Source organism: Gigantopelta aegis, chromosome 15, assembly GCF_016097555.1.
Source record: "Gigantopelta aegis isolate Gae_Host chromosome 15, Gae_host_genome, whole genome shotgun sequence".
NCBI lineage: Eukaryota > Metazoa > Mollusca > Gastropoda > Neomphalida > Peltospiridae > Gigantopelta > Gigantopelta aegis.
In genome coordinates, this window is record NC_054713.1 from 37640649 (window position 1) to 37668484 (window position 27836).

At 37.0% G+C, this 27836-nt stretch overlaps 1 protein-coding gene across 1 annotated transcript in view; it reads right to left on the bottom strand.

Annotated features, from left to right (window-relative positions):
- The window catches only part of LOC121390713, a 40628-nt gene extending 15711 nt beyond the window's left edge, over positions 1 to 24917 (bottom strand). Inside the window, exons 1-2 of the mRNA XM_041522611.1 lie at positions 24745 to 24917; positions 8302 to 8446 (exon numbers count right to left, since the gene is read on the bottom strand). Of these exons, the coding sequence (XP_041378545.1) occupies positions 8302 to 8446; positions 24745 to 24873 (274 nt within the window). The 5' untranslated portion in view covers positions 24874 to 24917. The remainder of the gene's footprint in view (positions 1 to 8301; positions 8447 to 24744) is intronic.
- Between the last annotated feature and the right edge of the window lie 2919 nt (positions 24918 to 27836).

Here is a 27836-nt window from a genome sequence, read left to right on the forward strand (position 1 = left end):
AAATGAACACATCACCGTGGCGGGCCCCCTGAAGCGCGGGGTTCGTAACATGTGCTACATGTGCTACTAAGATAAACCGCATCTGGGTGAACCCGTTCTCTGAAAGTGTATTGCCACAGCCCAACCAGTGCCTCATGGATGTGTGCACATAAAAGATCCCTTGCTGCTAATGGAAGACTGCACGGTATCGAATTTTCTCTAAAATAATCCATGAGCCAGGACCCAAAACTTGGCCAATTGGTACCACCGGGGGGGGGGGGGGGGGGGGGGGGGGAGGGGGGAGGGGGAGGGGGGGAGGGGGGAGGGGGGACACGAATGCTCATAGTGATGTTTGTTAAGGACTACATCCCTAGGAATGGAAAATTTGCAAGACTCGCAGCTTTGTGTGTGTATACACCCGTTTTGTGACCTTAACCCCCATTTCTACGACAGTTATATTTTTATAGAATTGCTTAAAGGTGAGTAGTTTAAAAGCATTGTAAAATGTTTGTTATGGCATTTAGGAATGCAAAACTTGGAGGATTGAGAGGCAATAGATTGGTGAATTCAGATATGTTATCAATATTGAAATCCTTTGAGGATTAGGGTCTCATATAACACTTTTTCTGTAACGTTACAAAATATAATTCACAGTTTTATTTTTCAGTAAAAATGTAACATAAAGTTTAGCTTCAGTACCTCAAATATTCTTTTTGAAGGATTTTATTGCAGCAGAAGCTTGCGATTGACATCTAATTAATATTTACTTTCTATATATACGGTTTTTGGAAGTGTTTTTGTGTAACGACACTTTTGATAACCCTACCGCTTTCCTTAAAGGGACAATCCTGAGTTTGCTGCAATGTTTAAGATGTCATCGACTAACAGAGACTTTTTAACGATTGTAAAATACATATCAAATATATTTTTCTGCATATAATATTAGTGGCTGTATATTAAACGTGTTTCTGATAGTTCTAACATTTGTACTAGGTTAAATTTCAGTTTATTTCCTAAAATATGATTTCTTTCGTACGTACGAAATTATTTGAAGACAGAATCCAGTTTGGGCTTCTTACAAATATTAAGACGACCAGAAACACATTGAATATACAGACACTCATATTCTAAACAAGAAAATATATTTAATATGAAAGTTTAATCGTTGAAATATTTTATTAGTCTGAAACATCTTACAATGGAGCAAACTCAGGAATGTCCCTTTAAAATCAGTATTTCAAAAGAATTGTTAACAGGGTAACTAAATAAAAACATCATACAATATTTATAAAGGGACACACCCTAGTTACGTTTATTTGTTAACCATTACGGCGTTGTTTTTCGCTATTAAACCCCATTTTTCACAAATAAAAGTGCACTTTACTTACATTTTATTATTTAGAATACACATTTCCATTCACCTCAAGTGCTTTTTGGTAATCCTGATGTTTGTAAAACCACGAAATGCATTTTTTGCATTTTTTCAGAAGACGTGTTGTCGAGAAAAAACCGTTAAGCAAGCGAGGTCCAATCTATTTTTAGAGGGGATATTTCCATTTCAATGTCACAGACGTTGGTATATCACGTGGCCGTTATCATTTTGGTTCGGTTTGTTTTCTCGTGCACGGTCCGCGCAATCAACATCCGATTTGTTGTTGTTCATTTGTGAGATTTTTCTTCACAGTTCGTGAACATTTTCAGTAACAATAAAGTTCAGACAAGTAAGTGTCTCAATACAAAACGTTACAAACCCTTAAAACCAATAATTTTGCTAAGTCTTACGATATCTGGAGAGGGGATACAACCAGGCCAGAACAGTTGGAACATGTCCAGAAGACGTGAAACGAACGCACCCCAAGTCTGTGAAATTTGTCGTGACGTAGGCATTGTTGTGCTTCGAGCGACATCTACCGGTGACATCAGAATACTAACTTTCAAAATTATTTCAAGCAATTGGGACATGGGGATTCCCATGGTATTTATCGATATAAAACCTGCTTTTTCACTCCATTTGATAAAAACGTGATCTAAGTGTGTTATAGGTTTGTAGATTAACCAAATTATAATTTATTTTCGCTGGATGGAACTAGGGTGTGCGGCTTTAAGATATACATGATAAACCTAAAGGTAGACAAAGTTGATGGGATATAAATCTGAGAAATAGATGCAATATTGACATCATTTGAAGGTCAGGGTCTCACATAATACTTTTTGTTTGATTATTAGGTAATGCAATTTTCGCCATTTTACAACTGTAATTCCAGTTGAAGTTTAGGTTTACACTTTTACAGGGCTTTAATGTACCTGAATGTTCGTTGGACTCCCACGAATTATCTGAATCTTCCATATACAAAGCACGCGTTAAGCTATTTGTTATTGTTATTTGTTATTGTCAAGTTATTGTACTTGTTTTAAATAAAACAGAATAAGCACAAACAAATCAGTTTCATTTACTTATTCATAAATAGTCAACAGATTATCGTGATTCAGAAAAAAAGAAAGAAAGAAAGGTTTTATTTAACGATGCACTCAGCACATTTTATTTACGATTATATGGTGTCGGACATATGGTTAAGGACCACAGATATTGAGAGAGGAAACCCGATGTCGCCACTTCATGGGCTACTCTTTTCGATTAGCAGCAAGGGATCTTTTGTATGCACCATCCCACATACAGGGTAGTACATACCACGGCCTTTGATATACCAGTCGTGGTGTACTGGCTGGAACGAGAAATAGCCGAATGGGCCCACTGACGGGGATTGATCCCAAAACGACCGTGCATCAAGCGAGCGCTTTACCACTGGGCTACGTCTCGCCCCTATATAAAAGGAAATCACACTGCAAAGATGCTTTTTTTTTTAGTCGGACGTTATCGTTGCTGCTCGTTTGTTACGGAAATGAACACGTGATTCCATACGTATCGACTCGGAATATCTCGCCAGATCGACGGGAACATACGGAGATAATTATAATATATATATTATAATCATGTTTGGTCCTGAAGGTTTTGATTCGGACCGGCCAAATTGATAGCTTACCGGACCGAATGTCCGGCAGGAATTTCAACCAATTTTGATCCCTGTTACATAATTTACACATCACGAATTGACACAGGAACCATATACGACAAAACTGTACCAATGATTAATTATATATTATATCAATGTTGCAATAAATTGTCGTGTTTTGTCAAAGTTGCTAATTACTTCTTTTTTTAATATTATTAAATAGTCCGATCCTCTCTTCTTTCTCTTATTTATTTTTGGACTGTCCTTCTAAAATGCTCCAAATTATATAAATATTCGGCCGAGCAGTCAATTCTTTTTATTTTTAACTTGTAATTTTTTCCCCTTATTTTGTATTTATTCTATTAACCTTTTTACTAATTGCTATTTTCAAAATTCAGAACATTTTCAACACTACCCCCCCCCCCCCCCCCCCACACACACACACATCCCGAGTCAGGCCACATATCTTATCGGAGGTCGGACTCGGGATGGGCGTGTTCGAAACCCTAGTGGTATATGGGCACGTTAAACTAGTTATCATCATCATCATCATCATCAAAGTTGCGGAGAAATACTAACAGAAACGTTCACCTAAGAAATAAACTCTGACGCATTTTCATTTGAGAAAACATTAAAAATGGTGTTGCTTTCTTATTATTAATAAATGATAAATTGCTAACTGCATTAATGCTTTTATCAAATTAATTTCTTACGTAGCAGCCCACAATGGAGGAAAGTAGACGCAAATACATTAGAAGAAAATGTAGCGTTAAATGTCAGTGAAATTGAAGAACAGAAATAAAAATTGATGGAATTGATGAAAAGAAAATCTAAAAGTATATTTCAGTAGATCAAGAGTTAAATGGATGACCGAGGGAGGAAATGCTATACATTATTTTACATGGCATGTAGGAATTATTATAACAAGGTCCGAAAAAGCCTCCCCACCCTCCAAACAAATCCAACAACAACACACAAAACCCACCCACATACACAAATATACACATAAAACAACAATAACAACAACACACAAAACCCACCCACATACAAAAATATACACATAAAACAACAATAACAACAACACACAAAACCCCACCCACATACACAAATATACACATAAAACAACAATAACAACACACAATACCCTACCCACACACAAATATACACATAAAACAATGACGAAAACAAACAAAACTCCACCCACATATATAAAACAACAATAACAACAACAAAAAAACCCACCCACATAAATTATTTTACATGGCATGTAGGAATTATTATAGCAAAGTCCGAAAAAGCCTCCCCACCCTCCAAACAAATCCAACAACAACAAACAAAACCCACCCACATACACAAATATACACATAAAACAACAAACGTACCCCACCCACCCATACAAAACCAACATACATTTATATACACATAAAACAACAACAATCAAAACCCCACCCACACACACAAATATACACATAAAACAAGAACAACAATCAAAACCCCACCCACACACACAAATATACACATACAACAACAATAACAACAACAAACAAAACCCACCCACATACAAAAATATACACAAAACAACAGTAGCAACAAACATACCCCACCCACCCACACAAATATACACATAAAACAACAATAACAACAAACAAAACCCCACCCACCCACACAAATATATACATAAAACAACAATAACAACAACAAACATACACACCCACACACCCGCAGTAATTATATTTCAGACCTCTATATAATTATAATACGGAATGAAAAGACATTGTTATTGTGGCTTTCATAACTAATCCTATAATTTATACCGCTTTGCTCTGTCTTCGCTGTTGTAACTATATCGAAAATACGACGAACACACACGCACGCAAACATGCACGCGCAAAAAACAAAACTCCACCACACGCATACACACACACAAGCGCACACACACTTACACACAAAGAAACAAACACACGTATACACTTACACACAAACATGCACACACACACACACACACACACACACACACACACACACACCACACGAAAACATAACAAACCCCCCCAACCCCCCCCCCCCCCAAAACAAAACAAAAAACAACCCACAACAACAACCCACCACGACAAAAACAAAACGAATCTAAAAGAAGAAATGAACACGACAAAACACCCTGAATACAACCCCGAACACTTTAAATAGCCGCAGTTTAAACTATTTTGCGATGTTGTAAAACAAATATATTTTTTTTCTTCCATCATTTGTTACATTCTTATAATTTTGATGATTTGGGTTTTACGATTTCTTCCATCAATGCATATATCTACTCTACTAAATCTTTTTTCTTAATGTAGCGTATACAAAAACATACTATGTTGTTGTATTTCTTAGACATAATTTAATTTAATGTTTTGTACAAATATATATTATTATAATAAGTCAGGCGTCTGACGATTAAATATTTGCGTAAATCATTTATAGGTTATGCAAACATAAATTCAGGTAACCCATTTTCTTTTGGCGTTATCCGTTATGTCCATGCAAATAATATGCTAAATTTAACGCGCGAACGGAAAATAGATTATGTTGAATTAGATTTGCGTGAACGACGCGCGAACGAAAGATCGTTCTCGCAATTTTCAAAGGACTGCAAGTAATGTATTTCTGTGCCATAATTCTATTTATTTATTTTATTTTTGTATATCGGTTAGCTGCAGAAAAATCGACTAAAGACCAAAAAGTAAAGGAACGTTCAACTGACGGTAGGACGTAGCCCAGTGGTAAAGCGTTCGCTTGATGCGCGGTCGGACTAGGATCGATCCCCGTCGGTGGACCCACTTGGCTATTTCTCGTTCCAGCCAGTGCTCCACAACTGGTGTAACAAAGGCCGTGATATGTACTGCCCTGTCTGTTGGATGGTGCATATAAAAGATCCCTTGCTGCTAATCGAAATGAGTAGCCCATGAAGTGGCGACAGCGGCTTTCCTCTCTCAATATCTGCATTGTTCTTAACCATATTTCTGACGCCATATAACCGTAAATAAAATGTGTTGAGTACGTCGTTAAATAAAACATTTCGTTCCGTTCAACTGATGAAAAGGAGGAAAGAAAACAACAAATATTAATTAGCCTCGCCTCCTCCCCCTCACATTTCGTTTTTGTCACTAACCTGGTTATTCATTCAATTATATTAAAGGGACATTCCTGAGTTTGGTGCAATTTTTAAGATGTTATCGACTAATAGAGACTTTATTACAATTGCAATTGCATATCAAATATATTGTTCTGCACAAAATATTAGTAGCTGTATATTAAACGTGTTTCTAAACGTTCTAATATTTGTACTAGGTTAAATTGCATTTTTTTTCCTAAAATAATTTTTCGCGTACGTACGAAATTATTTGAAGACAAAATCCAGTTTGGGCTTCATACACACATTAAGACAACCATAAACACATTGAATATACAGACACTGATATTCTAAACAAGAAACTATATTGAATATGCAAGTTTAATCGTAGAAATATTTTACAAGTTGGAAACATCTTACAATGCAGCAAACTCAGGAATGTCCCTTTAAGACGAGAAGGAAAACACACAAAAAAGAGAGAAATAAACGAACTTTAAAATATTGTACAATATTTTCTAAGTGTTTTGCTTGAAATAATAATTTCTTTGGCTCTACTCATGTAAAATTAATTTCAGAATGTATTGTCCCCAGGGGTGGATCAGGGAAATATTTTGCGGCGGGTTGGGGGTGGTGATGGTGGTGTTGGTGCTGGGGGTGGGGGAGGGGTACGGGAAAAGGGCACATGGGCTAACTCGCCAAAAGGGCATTTCAAAGGAAAACAAAATTTAAAGAGAAAAAAAAGGTCACTGGAACCCCACTACACACGGTGTCACGACTTTGGTACAGGTTGCATGGTACCAACGAAGAGATTTCCGTGTCAAAGTTCGAGGTGTCAAATGTTTACGGAGTAAAAAAAAAACCCCAGCTGTGGCTGTGATTGGTAGTAATATGTAACATTGATTATTTGTGCAAATACTATTATCCATTGACAATAAATAAATACACTTTTATTTCTTATACAGTTGTTATGAAGTATATACCAGAGGTTGAAATTAATGCAGGGTACCCCCAAATATGGAACTGCAATTGTCAGCAAAAATGACGGTTGCTAATAAAAACATTAATTAAATCTCTTAAATGGTATGTGACTCCCCCCCCCCCCCCCCCCCCCCCCATTTTCTTGCAGGTAGATTAGATGTGAGGTGGCACACTTTCTATTGCTTTACTTCCTGGGTGTGTTGATACGCTGCTAATATCAGTAAACGTTAACATTATCGGCAATAGAAACTGATTTGGTATATTAGAACCTACAGCGCTCATCCGAGGTGCTTGTCTCGTAAGATCGACCCTCCTTGGAGAACGCATTAATTTAATTTTTTTTATTTTATTTTCCTGTTCCAACCAGAATCCCACGGCCGTAGTGTACACTTTTCTGTCTGTGAGAAAGTGCATATAAAAGATCTCTTGTTGCAGAGGGTCACATCTTACAGGTTTCGTAAGAAACTGTTAGAATGAGCAAATATCCAATAGTTGACGATAAATAAATCGATGTGCTTTAGTGGTGTCGTTAAACAAAACAAACCAACTAACTGTGTGTAAAGGGCTATGCACCTATAAAGTAAAGTTTGTGTTGTTTAACAACATCACTAGAGCACACTGATGTATTAATCATCGGCTATTGGATGTCAATGATTTGATAATTCTGACTCGTAGTCAACAGAGTAAACCCGCTACATTTTCTTAATGCATCAAGGGATTTTTTATATGCATTTTTCCACAGACAGGAAAGCACATACCACGGCCTTTGACCACTTGTGCACTGGTTGGAACGAGAAAAAACCAAATCAGTTGAAAGGATCCACTGAGGTGGTTCGATCCTGCGACGCAAGCATCTAAAGTGAGCACTCATCCGACTGAGCTAAATCCCGCCCCACACCTATAAAGATGCATGAATCCACTTACAAGCGCCACCCCTGCGCGTGCTGTAACCTCACCGTGGTGCAGGGGTGTAACATTCTCTTTGAGAATGGCTAATAGAGCAAAACAAATTGAAATTTGGAGTAAAAGTCAGTATCTATCTGTGATATTTGTATTTTTGCACAGTTCTTTACACTGTTTTTATTTAAATCTTGAATTTTTATATTGATGTTGATCATCACTTTATTTATTTGCATTACCATGGTTTGACACCCAATAGCCGATGTATTTTTCGTGCTGGGGCCACTGCCTATAAAAAAAGGATTATCTATAACATACCTGATCTTCCCTGTATGGGCGGGCCGTTTCTCTTTTGTTTGAAATATGGTGGACCCGCCATTAAATCTTTGTAATCTGGCCACACATCCGTCTCTAAATCTAAGCGTTTTTTCACCGACATTAACCTCTGTATCAGCATCGATCTCTGAAACAAACAAGACAAAAACATTAAAGGTGCATGTTCTACTTCACGCTCAAATACCAACATTCAAATCACAGACTCTATAGTCCGTCCCACAGGGAACGCCTTTTTTCATACGATGAAATTTACTACAAGTTATTTATGTCTGAACCGATTTGTGAATTGCTCACACAAATAGCATATTTTTGTTATTTCCAAAACACTTTTGCTTTTTTTCTTAGGTTAACCCAAACTTACATTATTTACAAAAATCATGTTTATAGAAAGATGGAACGACCTATAGTTTTCGAGGTATATACCTTGTCTGGGCCCCGTTTCACGAAGCGATCTTCGTCCCATGAAAACAAAGGTTTGTTTTGTTTAACGACACCACTAGAGCACATTGATTACTAGTAATTAATCATTGGCTATTGGATATCAAACATTTGGTATTTCTGACAAGTTGTCATCAGAGGGAAACCGCTACATGTTTTCCCTACTGCAGCAAGGGCTCTTTTATATGCAATTTTCCAACAGACAGGAAAGCACATATCACGGTCGTTGTGGTGCACTGGTTGGAACGAGAAAACCCCCAGTCAGTTGAATGGATTCACGGAGCACAATCATTAAAGATACGGTCAACTCTCGTTACAGCGGCTATGTTTGTATTGCTGTTATAAAGAGTTTACCGTTATAACGATTTAGTGACGAGTTATCTTCCATAGCTTGTATATTTGGTTTTACCAATTTGAATTAGTAATTTACTATAATATGTAATAAACTACTAACAAAGAAAAAAAAAAGTGTCTATGCGTTAAATGGACATTCCTGAGTTTGCTGCATTTTTAAGATGTTATCGACTAACAGAGACCTTTTAGCGATTGTAATTACATATCAACTATATTTTTCTGCATACAATATTAGTGGCTGTATATTAAACGTGTTTCTGATCGTTCTAATAATTGTACTAGGTTAAATTTTCGGGCTTCTTACAAATATTAAGACGACCAGAAACACATTGAATGTACAGACACTGATATTCTAAACAAGAAAATATATCTAATATTTAAGTTTAATCGTAGAAATATTTTATTAGTCGGAAATATCTTACAATGCAGCAAACTCAGGAATGTCCTTTAAACGTAGAAATAATCACATTTATTCCAATGGGATCTAATCTGTGCTAGACATTATCTGGTATGCTAGTCTGAGTGGCAGTCCTCTTTGTAGCGGTACAAGAAAGATGAAATCTCCAATAAAGGATCTCCTGGACGGAGATACCGCGGTGGGGCGGTTAACAAAAAAATCTTGCGCACGTTTGGTTAAAACATGAAACTTGGCACATATATACCTTGACCCATTATTAACATTTTGAGATATGGACCCAAGTTAGGAGCACCCCTGGTTAAAACATGAAACTTGGCACATTTATACCGTGACCCATTACTAACATTTCGAGATATGGACCCCCCCCCCCCCCCAAGTTAGGAGCACCCCCAGCAAAGGATCTCCCCTACCCTCCTATAGACGAGACGCTAGATAGAGCTTCATGTAATTAGCCACTATAATATAATATACTCAACAACGAAAGTTTAGCTAATGTTAAAAGAAATGGCATAACATTTATAAATTAACCTATTTTTATTAATTAGTATTCACATCTGAAATGTTTACCATTTACAAACAACATAAACTCAACAACCTTTGCCTTAACACAACAGGAGGACCCTGTTTTCTTTTAAGTTTATTCATCCATGGCAAATGTAGATGTCATAAAAGATATTTGCTAAACTTTTGTTGTGGAGTATATTTTGGCAAATGTCCATGTGCAAAGATACGACTCATGGCTCAGTTTCACTAAACATCGTAATCTACGACTAAACTACCATTTTTAATATTACTAATAGTACAATAAATATGAAGTACACATATTTTTTTATTATTATTATTATTATTTTGTCCTAAAAATGCTCCATCTTCCGTGATGATGTCATATTCTGCATGAAATAGATGTCAAACACGTGGAAACGTATGACCCGTATAACTGCTAGTCGCAGACGTAAATCTACGATGTTTTGTGAAATTGTTCCCAGGATCATATATTAAAGGGACATTCCTGAGTTTGCTGCAATTATTAAGATGCTATCGACTAACAGAGACTTTTTAACGATTGTAATTACATATCAAATATATTTTCCTGCATAACATATTAATGGCTGTATATTAAACGTGTTTCTGATCGTTCTAATATTTGTATTAGCGTAAATTTCATTTTATTTCCTAAAATCTGTTTTTTTCGTACGTACGAAATTATTAGAAGACACAATCCAGTTTTGGCTTCTTACAAACATTAAGACGATTAGAAACACATTCTATATACAGACACTGATATTGTAAACAAGAAAATATGTTTAATATGTAAGTTTAATCGTAGAACTATTTTATTAGTCGGAAACATCTTACAATGCAGCAAACTCGGGAATGTCCCTTTAAGGTTCAGTCGTTCAGATTTATATAAAAAAAATCAACACGAACTAACTCAAAAATACACAAACAGAAGCTAGACCCACCGGAGGGTCAAGAGTCAGGTACTGACCGGAGGGCGCTGTCCGTCAAAGTAAAACTTAAAAAAAGAAAAATGAAAGCAACGTGTGGTTAATAATGCCCCAGCACATCGCTAATGAAGAGTAATTAGAGGTCGTGCACATGATAAACACGAGGGCGGGACGTAGCCCAGTCGTAAAGCTCTCGGTTGATGTGCGTCGGTCTAGGATCGATCCCCGTCGGTGGGCCCATTGGGCTGTTTCTGGTTCCAGCCAGTGCACCACAACTGGTGAATAAATGGACATGGTACGTATTAGCCTGTTGGTGGGATGGTGCATATAAAAGGATCCTTGGCTATTAATGGAAAAATGTAGCGGGTTTCCTCTTTTATACTATATGTCATAATTACCAAATGGGGGATGGGGACGCGGGACGTAGCTCCGTGGTAAAGCGCTCGCCTGATGCCCGGTCGGTCTAAGATCGATCTACGCTGGTAGGCCCAATTGGTTTGTGTAGTGATTTGTTTGAAACCCAATATATAGCTGTATGTTGTAATAATGCAAATCCAGGCATTTTCGTTTAATTCGTTTACTGCAGCCGTCTGTATATTATGTTTGTAAACCACCTCAGTGCATCACCGTTTGGTGATCTGAGTTGAATAAAGTTCTGTTCTGTTCTGTTCTGTTCTGGAAAAACTCTGACTGCGCCCATTGGAATATTTCTAAGGGAGGGATCTCACCAGATGATAAGGTAAACACGAACATCGGTATGAAAGTAGTTACAGAAGCATTGGCGGTGATGGTAAACGTGAAAATAGTCGATTGGAACATTTCTTGCATATAAAATTAACAAAATGTTTACTACATGTCTTTAGAAACACACATATAGTATAAACAGATATTTTAAAGTGCATTTCACATACACTACAATTGTAAAACAGTTTACATATATTTTATTCTTTTGAAATCTTTTCGTTCCAGCCAATGCACCATGGCTGGTATATCAAAGGCCGTGGTATGTGCTATCCTGCCTGTGGGATGGAGCATGTAAAAGATCCCTTGCTACTAATGAAAACAAAATGTGGCGAGTTTCCTCTCTAAGACTAGACGTCAAAATGTCGAAATGTTTGACATCCAATGTGCTCTAGTGGTGTCGTTAAACAAAACAAACGTTTTTCTAACTCTTAATGGTACAAACGGTTTACATATATTTTATTCTTTCTAACTCTTTTCGTTCCAGCCAGTGCACCACGACTGGTATGCCAAAGGCCGTGGTATGTGCTATCCTGCCTGTGGGATGGCGAATACAAAAGATACCTTGCTACTAACGAAAACAAACTTTTTTTCTAATTCTTAATGGTACAAAACCGGCCTCGGTGGTGTCGTAGTTAAGCCATCGGACATAAGGCTGGTAGGTACGGAGTTCGTAGCCCGGTACCGGCTCCAACCCAGAGCGAGTTTCAACGTCTCAATGAGTAGCTGTAGTAAGACCACTACACCCTCTACTCTCTCACTAACCATTGAACAACTAACAACTAATCCTGAACAGACAGCCCAGATAGCCGAGGCGTGTGCCCAGGACAGCGTGCTTGAACGTTAATTGGATATAAGCACGAAAATAAATGGAAATAAAATGAAATGATACAAAGCTTTTTGTTATATTGTTTCTATTGTTTTTCTGTCTGGTATTGCCAGCGTGGGTTGTATTCACCCTCAATTCAACAAGCCGCTGAAGTCGTCTGTAGTACAGACTATAACAGAGCCTTCGGAAACAATAGTACTTAACTATAGCTATTACTGTTCATCATACGCAGGTACCTTTTAGAAATAAATCCAAATGAATCAATCCTCAGATGCTATTCTGAGGATTAAGAACATTTTCACCGATCACAAACAGAGGGCAACATTTAGTAGCTTCCATTAAGGTTAACAAAACTATCATTATGAGCTTGATGGAGAAGCACACAAATAATTGTTATATTATGAATTGATAAGGAAGATATGGCTTGGTCAACGATTTCCTTTAATGTGCAGTAATGCGTGAAAAGTAGGTCGCGGTGACCCAGTTATGGTACGCGACACATCACCATCATCTCAAGTTGTACTTGCTTACAAGGTTTGATCATTCTATATGAATAGATAGGACATTCTCCGGCAATTAAACGTTTATGGACAGTCGTACGCACAGACATAAAGTATGAAATAAAGTACACTCAGCAATGTTAAAGTTTGTTTTGTAGATCAAATTCATTTGTTTTGTTTCTTGGAATTTTTAAAAGCTGTATTTGTTTCTATTTCCTCAGATACAAAGACATACCAAGCAGAGGGGCATACACGATGATGAGTTGTTCAAGATACATGTAGTAACATACATATAAGTAAAACGAAAACTAAATCAAAATCCCTTAATAAATAAATGCAGTAAGTAAATACCTATATAATATTATGTTTCATTATATAACATTTAGTGAAATATCTTAAAATATCAGTATAACAAAAAGTGTTATTAGTCACTCAGTGACGATATCACATTTTAGAGTGAAAATGTCACTATATCACTCTAAAATGTGTTATAGTCACTGTAGAAAGTGTTATTAGTCACTCAGTGACGATATCACATTTTAGAGTGAAAATGTCACTATATCACTCTAAAATGTGTTATAGTCACTGTAGAAAGTGTTATTAGTCACTCAGTGACGATGTCACATTTTAGAGTGAAAATGTCACTATATCACTCTAAAATGTGTTATCGTCACTGTAGAAAGTGTTATTAGTCACTCAGTGACGATATCACATTTTAGAGTGAAAATGTCACTATATCACTCTAAAATGTGTTATAGTCACTGTAGAAAGTGTTATTAGTCACTCAGTGACGATATCACATTTTAGAGTGAAAATGTCACTATATTACTCTAAAATGTGTTATAGTCACTGTAGAAAGTGTTATCATTACTGCAAGAAAGCCGGGACTATTTTGCTGCTGGCATTTTAAATAAATAGAAAATTTCATGTTTTTTGTCAAATACGATTTATATCTTATCTCGTGAAGTTTGCAATCATATCACACTTGTCGAGCAAGCGCGACTCGTGAGATATGATTGAAACTTCACTCGATGAGATATAAATCATATTTGACAAAAAAACACATGAAATATCCTCTATCCATTTATAAATATATGCTACTGGACTACTTCGACAATAAAATAATTAACAAAGGGTCATCATAAAGAAGTAAATAAAACCAATGAATGAATGAATGAATAAGTACAATGTATCTGAAATAAATCCCATTGTACAGAATGGATTGGGAACACACGCACCCAAAATTAAAGTTTGTTTAGTTTAACGACACCACTAGAGCACATTGATTTACTAATTATCGGCTGTTGGATATCAATCATTTGGTAACTAATTATGAGACAAAATATATCGTTTGTCTCTGTCTCTGCCTCGGTCTTTGTCTGCTTATGTATCTCTTTGCCTCTCTCTCTCTCTCTCTCTCTCTCTCTCTCTCTCTCTCTCTCTCTCTCTCTCTCTGTCTCTCTCTCTCTCTCTCTCTCTGTCTCTCTCTCTCTCTCTCTCTCTCTCTCTCTCTCTCTCTCTCTCTCTCTCTCTCTCTCTCTCTCTCTCTCTCTCTCTCTCTCTCTCTCTCTCTCTCTAGTAGGGAAAACATGTAGCGGCTTTCCTCTGATGACTACGAGTCATAATTACCAAATGTTTGACATCCAATAGCCGATGATTAATTAATCAACATGCTCAAGAGTGTCGTTAAACAAAACAAACTTTAATATATATGAATTTTATGTTTTTTCAGCTATAAAATTATTATATTTAAGATTTGGGGAAAAGGGAATGTACGTTATATATTTTCAAACAAAAAAACGACATGGTGATTACTTGGTAAAAATATATTAAAGGGACATTCCTGACTTTGCTGCATTGTAAGATGTTTCTGACGAATAAACTATTTCTACGATTAAACTTACATATTAAATATAGTTTCTTGTTTAGATCATCAGTGTCTGTATATTTAATGTGTTTCTGGTCGTCTTAATATTTGTAAGAAGCCCAAACTGGATTTTGTCTTCAAATAATTTCGTACGTACGAAAAAACATAACATTTTAGGAAATAAAATGAAATTTAACCTAGTACAAATGTTAGAATGATCAGAAACACGTTTAATATACAGCCACTAATATTTTATGTAGAAAAATATATTTAATATGTACTTACAATCGTTAAAAAGTATCTGGCATACTTTAAAATTGCAGCAAACTCAGGAATGTCCTTTTAAGACTGTTCTTAGTAAACATTTGTATGTTTTTCTACATCATATCTCTTCTTCAGTTCGTGTTTAAAGTGAGTAATATTTAAATGGACTTTTTACACTTTGCATATTGCTTTTTTTACACTTTGCATTTTGCTTTTTTACACTTTGCATATTGCTTTTTTTACATTGGAAACCACGTTTTTAATTGTCGCTTTATAAGCTTCGTTTTTTAAAAAGTGAATTATTAAATTTTCAGTAGGTGCTGTGACTTTCATTAACAATGAATTCAAGATTAAGACTAATTCTTACACACCCGTTGATGAGAAAATCATTCATTATTTTTGATAACATACTGTTAACACACATACGTCTAATAACAATTTAAACACACACGACTAACGATGTCGTCATTGCCAAATCATCCAATGAAAAAAAAACACGATCGAAATCGTTCACTCTGTGACGTGCAAGATAACCTAAAATTGACGTGTATAGGTTTTAGTACGAAAAGGCGTTTAAATTTATTTTTAAAATGTTTGAGTCTATGACACATTCGTGTCCGTTAGATATCATTTATCTTACAACTTACACATCCGTTGGTCAGAACATCATTCGTTATTTTTGATAACACATACTTGTTAACACATATACGTGCGATAACATTTTAAAGACATACGGCTGACTGCTCCTATGTGATAACCAGGTCAGCAATGCTATACCAAACAATGAAAAAAAGACGTACACGATAATTTGAAATTTACTTGTTTGTAACGCACAAGTTAACTATAAGCGAAAGGGCCGTAAATAGGTTTTAGTTGGAAAGGGCATTTAAATGTATTTGTAAACTGGGTTTTTTTTCAGGATATAACATTCGTGTCCATTAGATATCATTTATCTTACAACTCGTTGTTTAAAAGCGTATCCAACTCGCTTTCGCTCGATAATTACATTTTAAAACAACCCGTTTAAGAATAAAATGTTATCTAACAGCCACTCATGTAGTATAATTCTCTATATCCAACTCGCTTTCGCTTGTTAAATACGTTTTAAAACAACTCTTTGCGAGATAAATGCTATCTTTCGGCAAATCATTTAGTATTATCTATTTATAGAATGGTCGGTTATGTACCCACGGTGTATATTGGTGCTGAATGCAGAATACAATGATTCTGAAATCAGGAAAAACAATCTAGTCGGAACTCTTTTAAAGGTATTTTTCTTCACCGCGTGAATTGTTTCAGTGCGGAATTATTTAGGTAATCCGTTTCCGTACATCTAAATGTTCTACATTTAATACACGAAAGAAAAATAGACTTCGCGACTTTCAGAGGTCTCATACATTTCATTTCAACTTATTTCCGTGCTTATATCCAATTAAGGTTCAAGCACGCTGTCCTGGACACACCCACACCCACCCACACCTCAGCTATCTAGGCTGTCTGACCAGGGCAGAGGGTTAGTTGTTAGTTGTTAGTTTGTTAGTCAGGGAGGAGAGGATGTAGTGGTCTTACACGTACCCATTGAGTCGTTACAACTCGCTCTGGGTGGGAGCCGGTACCGGGCTGCGAATCCTGTACCTACCAGCCTGTAGTCCGATGGCCTAAGCACGACACCACCGAAGCCGGTTGGTTTCATACAAAAGATTGATTACTGCTTTATTGTATGGACTAGCCTATATAGCAGCAGCGGGTTTCTTACCTATCTTCCTCTGTACCACTGGGCCAGTGACAAAGAGCTCGCGTGGTTGGTCTAGGATCGATCCCATTCTGTGGGCCCATTTGGGCTATTTCTCGTCCCAGCCAGTGCACCACGACTGGTATATCAAATACCGTGGTATGTGCTATCCTGTTTGTGGGATGGTGCATATAAAAGCTCCATCGCTGCATTAGGAAAAATGTAACAGGTTTTCTCTGATGACTACGTGTTAGAATTACCAAATGTTTGACATCCAATAGCCGATGATTAATTAATCAATGTGTTCCAGTGATGTCGTTAAACAAAACAAACTTTCTTTCACGACAAAATATTAACAATCAAAATGTGATCAAATTCTCTGTAACATATATATATATATATATATATATATATATATATATATATATATATATATACATACACATACACATACACATACACATACATATACATATATATACATATACATATATATAAGCAGGTTCATCCACACAGATTTTGAGAGGAAACCCGCTGTCGCCACTATATGGGGTACTCTTTCCGATTAGCAGCAAGGGATTTTTTATTTGCGCTTCCCACAGGCAGGGTAGCACAAACCATGGCCTTTGTTGAACCAGTTATGGATCACTGGTCGGTGCAAATGGTTTACACCAACCCATTGAGCCTTGCGGAGCACTCACTCAGGGTTTGGAGTCGGATTAAAAATCCCATGCCTCGACTGGGATCCGAACCCAGTACCTACCAGCCTGTAGACCGATGACCTGCCACGACGCCACCGAGGCCGGTCTCTTAAAAAGGAGGAACAAAGGAAATGTTTTATTTAAACACACACTCAACACATTTTATTTACGGTTATATGGCGTCGAAAGGAAGGAAATGTTTTATTTAAACACACGCTCAACACATTTTATTTACGGTTATATGGCGTGGAAAGGAAGGAAATGTTTTATTCAAATACACACTCAACACATTTTATTTACGGTTATATGGCGTGGAAAGGAAGGAAATGTTTTATTTAAACACACACTCAACACATTTTACTTACGGTTATATGGCGTCGAAAGGGGTAACAAATACGATTAATATTTTACCACATAATCGATTAGACATATACCTTTTAATAATCGCCAGTGCTAAAGCGATCAATTTTCGATTATAATCTATCATTGGAACATCACAGAAGAACATTAAAACATATCGGATACGTGTCACACAGGGCTCGAAATAGCGGCCGTCGGAAAGCGAAAAGTAGTCCCATTTTTTAAACCTAGCAGGTGAAATAAAAATTCACCAGCTAAAATTACTAAAATATCACAGATAATTTTTCAAGAGACAATCATCCCAAGTTCTATTTAGCTGAGGCTGGGCACCTGATTCTGTTATATTTTAGAATGTTCTAAAACACATCTCAGAGGTCTAATTATCCAAACCCTCCATTCACCTCGTGCTGTCATCTTCAAGGCAGATCATATTTTTGTCTTGGCAGGTCATATTTCTTTTGGCCTGCTATTTTTTTTTTTTTTTTTTTTAAAAGCCATATTTTACTTTCACTAATCGCGGACGAATAATTGGGAAACATTACCGTGTCGACGTATTGACAAGTGATAACTAGAGAATAATAATGGAGTAGCCGTTAGATACCATTTATTTTACAACGAGTTGTTTTAAAATGTATCTAACTCAGAGAATAATAATTGAGTAGCCGCTAGATACCATTTATCTTACAACGAGTTGTTTTAAAATGTATCTAACTCAGAGAATAATAATTGAGTAGCCGTTAGATACCATTTATCTTACAACGAGTTGTTTTAAAATGTATCTAACTCAGAGAATAATAATGGAGTGGCCGTTAGATACCATTTATCTCACAACGAGTTGTTTAAAATGTATCTAACGTCAACGAGCGAAAGCGAATTTGATACGTTTTTAAGCAACGAGTTGTGAGATAAATAGTATCTAACGGACACGAATGTATTATTCTATTTCATACGTATCCTCAAAAGCCAGGTTTTAAGCAAATTTTATCGTATGTCTTGAAATTGTTAACACACGTACATGTGTAAACTAGTATTATGTGTTATCAAAAATAACGAATGATGTTCTCACCAACGGCTATGTAAGAAACTGTTGTTATACCAATAATTGCGGACAAATAATTGGGAAACATGTCGTGTCGACGTATTAACAAGTGATAAACACAGCTGAACATCATATAAAAGTTACATCTCATCTCAGATGCTGTACAGAACCAAGTAAAAAAACCCATCTGTTTCAACTTTGATGAAACTCTGTGGGTGTTTTTTTTCCTTCTATTGACGTAAAGACGGGCTCATAACAGATTCTGTAATCAAAATCGTATCACCAGATCGCTTTACGTTCTAGTTTAGCGGGAATATGTCTCTTTAATGATATTTAAATCCCTTGTTGAGATATTTGTAACATTTAAAATCACCACATCAGGGAAATAGATCTATGTGAAATCATTTGGACCAATAAAATTATATACTAAAACGAATCAATGAATGAATGAATGTTTAACGACACCCCAGCACACAAATACACATCGGCTTTTGGGTGGAAAATATTAAAGGGACATTCCTGAGTTCTCTGCAATTTTTAAGATGTTATCGACTAACAGAGACTTTATAACGAATGTGATTACATATCAAATATATTTTCTGCATAAAATATTAGTGGCTGTATATTAAACGTGTTTTTGATCGTTCTAATATTTGTACTAGGTTAAATTTCATTTTATTTCCTAAAATATCGTTTTTTCGTACGTACGAAATTATTTGAAGACAAAATCTAGTTTGATTTTCTTACAAATATTAAGACGACCAGAAACACATTGAATATACAGACACTGATATTCTAAACAAGAAAATATATTTAATATGTAAGTTTAATCGTAGAAATATTTTATTAGTCGGAAACATCTTACAATGCAGCAAAGTCAGGAATGTCCCTTTAAAACAGGCATCAAAATAAATCTAGGACAAGACAAGACAAGACACGACAATACTTTATTTACACTCGGGCCGTTACACAACGGCATAGGAGGAATATATACATAAACATTTTGTTATATTCACGTGACAAGATGGTTGCCGATAAATACATTAATTACAATACATTCACAAACACATACACAAACACATACAATCACACATATCAATATAGTATGTAATAATACAATATTTAATACAGATAGACGAGTATCCAAGTACTTATAAACGAATAGACTGTTAAACGTTAATATGGTGCAGTGGATAATGGTAATATTTTTAAAAATATTTTTGGTTTTGATAGTATTTGTAGTCAAGGGCTTTTGAATTCATTAGTTATTATATTTAAGAAACATGCTAATTTCTTTAGGGTACTAATTCGTTTATTCTCCATTAGTTCTCTAAATTTATAAGTACTTAGATTACCACTAGTGCACGGCGCCCATTTAGTCAATACTTTTCTTAATGTGCAGGGCGAGTTGCTTCCCTTCATTTAGCAAATTTAAAATGGCGAGCTATTTTTTTTTTATGTTGTAGTTGGAAGATTTATTTTGTTAATAATGATGCAAGTGCTTAAATCGGGATTTAGTGAATATTGTAGGTTATACATTTTTGGTTTATGTCCATTTGTTGCACTATTTCGGTTGAAACACGGTGCCACAAAGTTTGGATACCAGCTATATATCGGACGTAGAAAGAACCACACTTAATTTTAAATTTCCCAAATAGAAGGAAGCAACTCGCCCTGCACATTAAGAAACGTATTGATTTAATGTGCGCCCAGCACCATAAAAGGTCGAGAACGGTATTTTGTTCTCCATTCAAAAAAATCTCATTAGACAAAAACTTGATGTAACCAACGCTATGAACGGGGAAAGTTTAAAATGTGGTGTGGTGGTCTTAAAATAAGCCCCCCCCCCCGCAATATCACCGCCGTGTAGATAGCCAGCCCTCATTAATTTAATCGAGGCTATATACACGGCCACCGTGTATATCGCCATTTCTATTAAAGTGACAAAATAGCCAGCCCTCATTACTTTAATCGAGGCTATATACACAGCCACCGTGTATATTGCCACTTCTATTAAAGTAACAAAATAGCCAGCCCTTATTACTTTAATGAGGGCTATATACACGGCCACCGTGTATATCGCCATTTCTATTAAAGTGACAAAATAGCCAGCCATCATTACTTTAATCGAGGCTATATACACAGCCACCGTGTATACCGCCACTTCTATTAAACTGACAAAATAGCCAGCCCTTATTACTTTAATGAGGGCTATATACAAGGGTCACCGTGTATATCGGAATTTCTATTAAAGTGACAAAATTGGCAGCGTCCATTAAGTTTGAATTTATGGCAAAGTGAATTTAAAAGTGTAAATGTATGTCCGGTATAACCGCTAGTCGCAGACGTAAACTTACGATGTTTTGTGAAATTTCCCCCTGCAACACATTTTAATAAAGTTACAACAGAGTAAAACAAAATTATTGTGATGATGAAATTGGGCAAATACAATAACTAGAGCTCGTGTCCATAGTCGTTACTTCTATTCCCTTTCTTTTCATTTTCTGTCCTTTCAGTTTATTCAATCGTTTTTCACAAACGTTTACTTTAATTGATTTATTTATTGAAAATTGCAGTCGCCATTATTTTACAATTTGTTTGTAATTAGGAGAGGGCCTCGTAAGTTGGATAACTTGTGCCCAATCCTTTTGTGTGTGTGTGTGTGTGTGTGTATACACACACACACACACACACACACACACACACACACACACACACACACACACACACACACACACACACATACGGTCAAACTTGGATAACTCGATAGTTCGAGTTTCAGGGAGTGCGAGTTTTCGAAATTAATATATGTGTTCAAATTTGAAACTGCATTGCACTGCAGGTGGTTGATTTCGCTTAATATTGTAAGAAGCGTGCGCTTTGCTGCCTACCTCTGAACTCTAAAAAATATGCATCCCCAGTTGAAAGGCGAATTAATATATCAGTCATCTTACCCCACGGCATCCCATCTCGTCCCATACCACCCTAGCTGTTGACATTTTCGACGCCTGTGGTCCATTCATTTTACGTATATTGTAAAAGTAAGTAAATAAAACAAAAAAGATAACCCAGATGAATTTGAAATATATGCTTGGTCATATAGGCTACATGTATTTATTGATAGAGAAAAAAAAACGAAAAAAAGAAGGCATTTACATGCATATATAAATAACAGAAACTAACGTTGACGTATTTTACAGAGGTCAAAACATGACGGAACGTAACTAACAAATAAAACACTGAATGCCGAATAACACTATAAGTACATTTGTTTTACACAAAATTATTTACGCTTCGCACCTGTACTTTCTTTCTCCAACCTGGCCACCCACCCCCATTTCTGGGCACTACTCAAGATTGCTTGGATGACAAGAAAGCAGAACTTTTTAAAAACCGATCTGGTAAACCCCACGTTACCGGGTCCTTCCCCAGATTGCTCGACCTGTGATGTATTAATTTTTAACAAAACCAAATGACTGGTAATTGTTAAACTTTAACTGATACATAAATAGAAAGGTAAAGTTTGACATGATTCAAAACTTTGAGAGCGACAATTATTACAAATGCTCTTTAAGTTAACCATATGCAATATATGCAATAAAATATGTTTTCAATCAAACCCTCACCCCTGTGATATATTAAGTAATAATTCCAATGCTTACCTCCAATTAGGGTTTATGTAAGCCCACCTTACAGTATCACAGTATTACATATCACATATCACAGTCACAGTCACAATCAATGCAGATAAGCTTGTACCGGAAAGCGATAACAGAATTGAATTGAACGGACTATCTGCTCACGTGTAGGAATTTAGCATGCTTATAATTAAATCGCATTAATATTCAATCACGCTCACTGGGGACACAAACTGCCGAACCAGTAAATAAATCCTAAATCAGGAAAGACACCCCCACCCCCATCAACATGGTGGTTTTTTTTGTACCCATCTTTTACGCAACTTTATCCTTAATCACTTGTTAAAATTCTCACTCCATCTCCGTTTAAATAAAAATAATTCAGGGCTCAAACTAGCGGCCTGCGAACAACTAAAAAACAGTCCATTTTTAAAACTAGCAGATGAAATAGAAATGCACCACACAAAAATAAAACCATACAAAAATAAAACCATACAAAAATCGCAGATCGTTTATCAAGAGACAGATTTATCTCATCTGCTGTTTATCTCAAGATTCTGTTATATCTTAATTCCACAATGAAGAAATACATCACAGATATCCTACATTTTTACGCAGTGACACCATATCAAACCAGACCGGTCTCGGTGGCGTCGTGGTTGGGCCTTCGGTCTACAGGCTAGTAGGTTGTGGGTTCGGATCCCAGTCGAGGCATGGGAATTTTAATCCAGATACCGACTCCAAACTCTGAGTGAGTGCTCCGCAAGGCTCAATGGGCAGGTGTAAACCACTTGCACCGACCAGTGATCTATCCTGCCTGTGGCAAGCGCAAATAAAATATCCCTTGCTGCCTGTCGTAAAAGAGTAGCCGATGTGGCGACAGCGGGTTTCCTCTAAAAAACAGTGTCAGAATGACCATATGTTTGATGTCCAATAGCCGATGATAAGATAAAAAATCAATGTGCTCTAGTGACGTCGTTAAATGAAACAAACTTTACTTTACCATCTCAAACCACTAGCTGTCTTGTTTCCAGAACGAATATTTTTTTCTTAACAGGACATATTTCTGTTTGGCCTGCCATTTTACTTACTATTTTCAGCCCTGAATTTAATTCCAATACGTAATCCAGGCTGTATGTAATGTTATGTCAGTATTTAAAATGTTTGTAACAGAACAGAATTTGATTTACACTCTTGCCTTTCTGCAAAGACGTAAGAGACACATACATAGATTTGGACAAGATGGTTTAGAAAATTTGTCAAATCAAAGTTGAACAGTGCTAATCAGTGAATGTTTGTGGTGGATGACCTATGCCAGAGATGTGTCTCAAAATGAGAACAGTATTTTTTTCTACTCATTTTGAGGCACATTTCTGGCATAAGTCCATGATAAGTAATGAAATCCTTACCTGGTATGTAAGGTAGGTAGAAACAGAATTGACCGCTCGCTCGAATATATACGATTTTTAACATTTTATAAAGACAATAAAAAACCCAACCCAAGCATTCACAGTGCTGCTAAAGAAATACGTGTCCTCTGCTGGGCAAGACAAATGTTAGTATCTCTTAAGTTCAACGGTCATAACTCTATTAAAAATGATCCAGGACCGTTTTACGAAGTGATCTTAGCGTTAAGATCACCTCATGTGCATAATTACTTTATTCACTTAAGGTGATATTAGCGCTAAGATCGCTTCGTGGAACTGACTCCTTGAACCCCATTTTACTAAACGATCTTAGCCATAAGATCACCTTACGTGCATAACGACTGTATACATTTAAGGTGATCTTAGCGCTAAGATCGCTTAGTGGTACTGCCTCCTTGGACCCCATTTTACGAATAGATCTTAGCACTGAGATCATCTTAATTGCATAACTTCCTTATGTACTTAAGGTAATCTTAGTGTTAAGATCGCTTCTTAAAACGAGTGGATAGACAGTCAGTCAGTCAAACAAACAGACAGACGGACAGCCAGACAGATGGAAACTAAAATTATAGTCCCCAAGGTAGCGGGCGAGGGACGGAGGAGGGTCAGACTTCTTAAATAATGTTAGAAATAAATCAATATCCTTGACACCAAATTAATTTACTGTACCTTATATGCTTCTTCATCTTCCTCGGCTGAAAATCCATCTATGGGCGCCGCGTGAGAAAAACTGTGAAGAATTAGAAGAAGAAATAACGACAAGGCTTGGAAGAGCTGAACGTTTGTTGAACACTTCATCTTTCCGACTCGTCTGCCAAACGTCTAAACTTGCTCTACCAATGCACGAGATCGCGCGCCGTTTTTATCCAACCAGCGCCTAGCTTCTTCCCTCTTCCTGTTGGTCGACAAAAGCATCCACGGAAACGCGAGTGGGTTATTCGTTTTTCGTTGGTTTGTGTGTGTGTGAGTGTGTGTGTGTGTGTGTGTGTGTGTGTGTGAAATCTGTTCTTCAGATTAGAAGTCACGCATGGGTGTCAATTGATTTGATTGAGCGAAAATAGGTACAAAAATTATAATACTGAATAGGTTATCAAAAGTAGGCAATTATTTCGTGAAGCAAGCCAACACACGACAACGACTAATCTCACACAGATTAGGAAAAAACACTGTTGTTCCTGCCAGGACAAAAGAACCGTTTTTCACAATTGGAACCGTTTTTCTATGGAGGGTTGTTTAGAAAATAGACTGGCTTCTCGGTGCTTAGCGAGTAATTAAGTAGTATTTTTAACACAGATCAACATGGCGTGCGAATGATGCAAACTGAAGCACTGCCAACGCATGGGATTGTAGAATTTGTCAAAGAATTTTTGAGGCAGGTCATTGAAAATTCAAAGAACAATATTTTGTTGTTTTTGCGGGGGTGTAATTTTATTATTTTTAATGAGATTGCCCTGAGTCTACTGACATTACAACATGTTTAAGACGAATAAACTCTAGTTGTTTTGACTATTATAGCTGTTTATTGATAAATGAAATCATACTTTACTTAGGTTTTATGGTTTAGATTATCAATTTCCGTACATTCGGAGTGTTTTTGTTCATCCTGGTGTTTTTAATATCACAAAATGCATTTTTCATATTTTAAAAACGCACGTGCGTCAGAGAAGTAACAGTTATGGAGTGGAGTTTTAGGCTATTTGTAGAGGGTATTTCATCATTTCAAAGTCACAGACTCATGTTTCACTCTATTGTAACTTTATCCAAATGTGTTACAGGTTTGTAGATTAACTAAACTTAGTGTTAATTCTCACGGGTTGAAACTAGAATTTGTCCCTTTAATGACTAACCTGCCTCGGTGGCGTCGTGGTTAGGCCATCGGTCTACAGGCTGGTAGGTACTGGGTTCGGATCCCAGTCGAGGCATGGGATTTTTAATCCAGATACCGACTCGAAACCCTGAGTGAGTGTTCCACAAGGCTCAATGGGTAGGTGTAAACCACTTGCACCGACTAGTGATCCATAACTGGTTCAACAAAGGCGCCATCGTTTGCGCTATCCTGCCTGTGGGAAGCGCAAATAAAAGATCCCTTGCTGCTAATCGGAAGAGTAGCCCATGTAGTGGCGACAGCGGGTTTCCTCTCAAAATCTGTGTGGTCCCTAACCATTGTTCTGACGCCATATAACTGTAAATAAAATGTGTTGAGTGCGTCGTTAAATAAAACATTTCTTTCTTTCTTTCTTTAATGACTAAATCTGAGCGACAAAACCAAATTATCCATGGTTAAAAACCGTACGTACCTCGGTAAAATGCAATACAGTATTCAAGTCTATGAATCGTTTTAGTGCCTCGCCTATAGGACGACAGCCACTCACATAGTCGTACGGGCTCTAATTGTTTTTGTAGGGGTACAGGCTGGCTTTTGTCCGAATTAATAGGATGTTGCCCGAATCTGGATAATACAATATATTCATATTAGCAATAATGTCAAACAGCCATATATGATTGCAAACGAATCGCGACGCATGTTGTCATGGATTACAACCAATGTTGAGGGTAGAATGATGGAAATACATGGTAGAAACGTCTCAGGTTAGCAAATGTTGCCCGAATAGCTGTATAATGTTTGGCCGAACTCGAGGTTTTGCTCAAGCACCGGGGAGTGTGAGGGAGGGCAGATGTCCCTGCCCCCTGTTTCGTACGCTTATGGCCACTCCCTTGGAGATCCTTTATTGTACAAGACATCATTATTGAACCGCTCAAAGAAGACTGCCACTCTTAGACTAGTTCATTGGAATAAATATAGCTGTGATGAGATGCACTCATAACAATTACGTTTGTGGGCCCATTGGGCTATTTCTCGCTCCAGCCAGTGCACCACGACTGCAACATCAAAGACCGTGGTATGTGCTATCATGTCTATGGAATGGTGCATATAAAATATCCCTTGCTGCTAATCGAAAAGAGTAGCTCATGAAGTGGCGACAGCGGGTTTCCTCCCACAATATGTGTGTGGTCCTTAACCATATGTCTGCCGCCGCATAACCATAAATAAAATGTGCTGAGTGCGTCGTTAAATAAAACATTTCTTTTTTAAAAAACCAAAACATTTCCTCATCACAGCTATAGTTTATTCCAATGACCTAGTCTAGGAGTGGCAGTCCTCTTTGAGTGGTTCAATAACGGTGCATTGTTCAGTAAATGGTTTCCACGGGAGTGGCCATAAGCGTATGAGTCAGGGGGGATCCCCCCCCACACCTAGTGCTGGAGCAAAACCTCAAATTCGGGCACAAATTATACAGATATTTGGGCAACATTTGCTAACCAGAGACGTTTTTACCATGTATTTCCAAAATTCAACACTCAAAATTGGGTGTAATCCATGTGAAAACCCGTAGTGATTCGTTTGCAGCCCTATTTAATATATGTTTAGTTGTCTACATTGGCTGCAGACTTGGGGCAGTTCCTTTAAAGGACTATGCTTAGTGTGCTGCATTGTAAGATGTTTTTGACTATTAACATTTTGTATCGACTAGCATTATATCTCCAGGGGAATGGCTGTCCTCCTATAGGAGTGGCTGTTCTCCTATACCGGCCTCGCTGGCGCTGTGGTTAAGCCATCGGACTACAGACTGGTAGGTACAGGGTTCGCAGCCCGGTACCGGCTCCAACACAGATTAAGTTCTTAAGGGCTCAATCGGTAGGCGTAAGACCATTACACCCTCTTCTCTCTCACTAACCACTAACCAACTAACAACTAACCC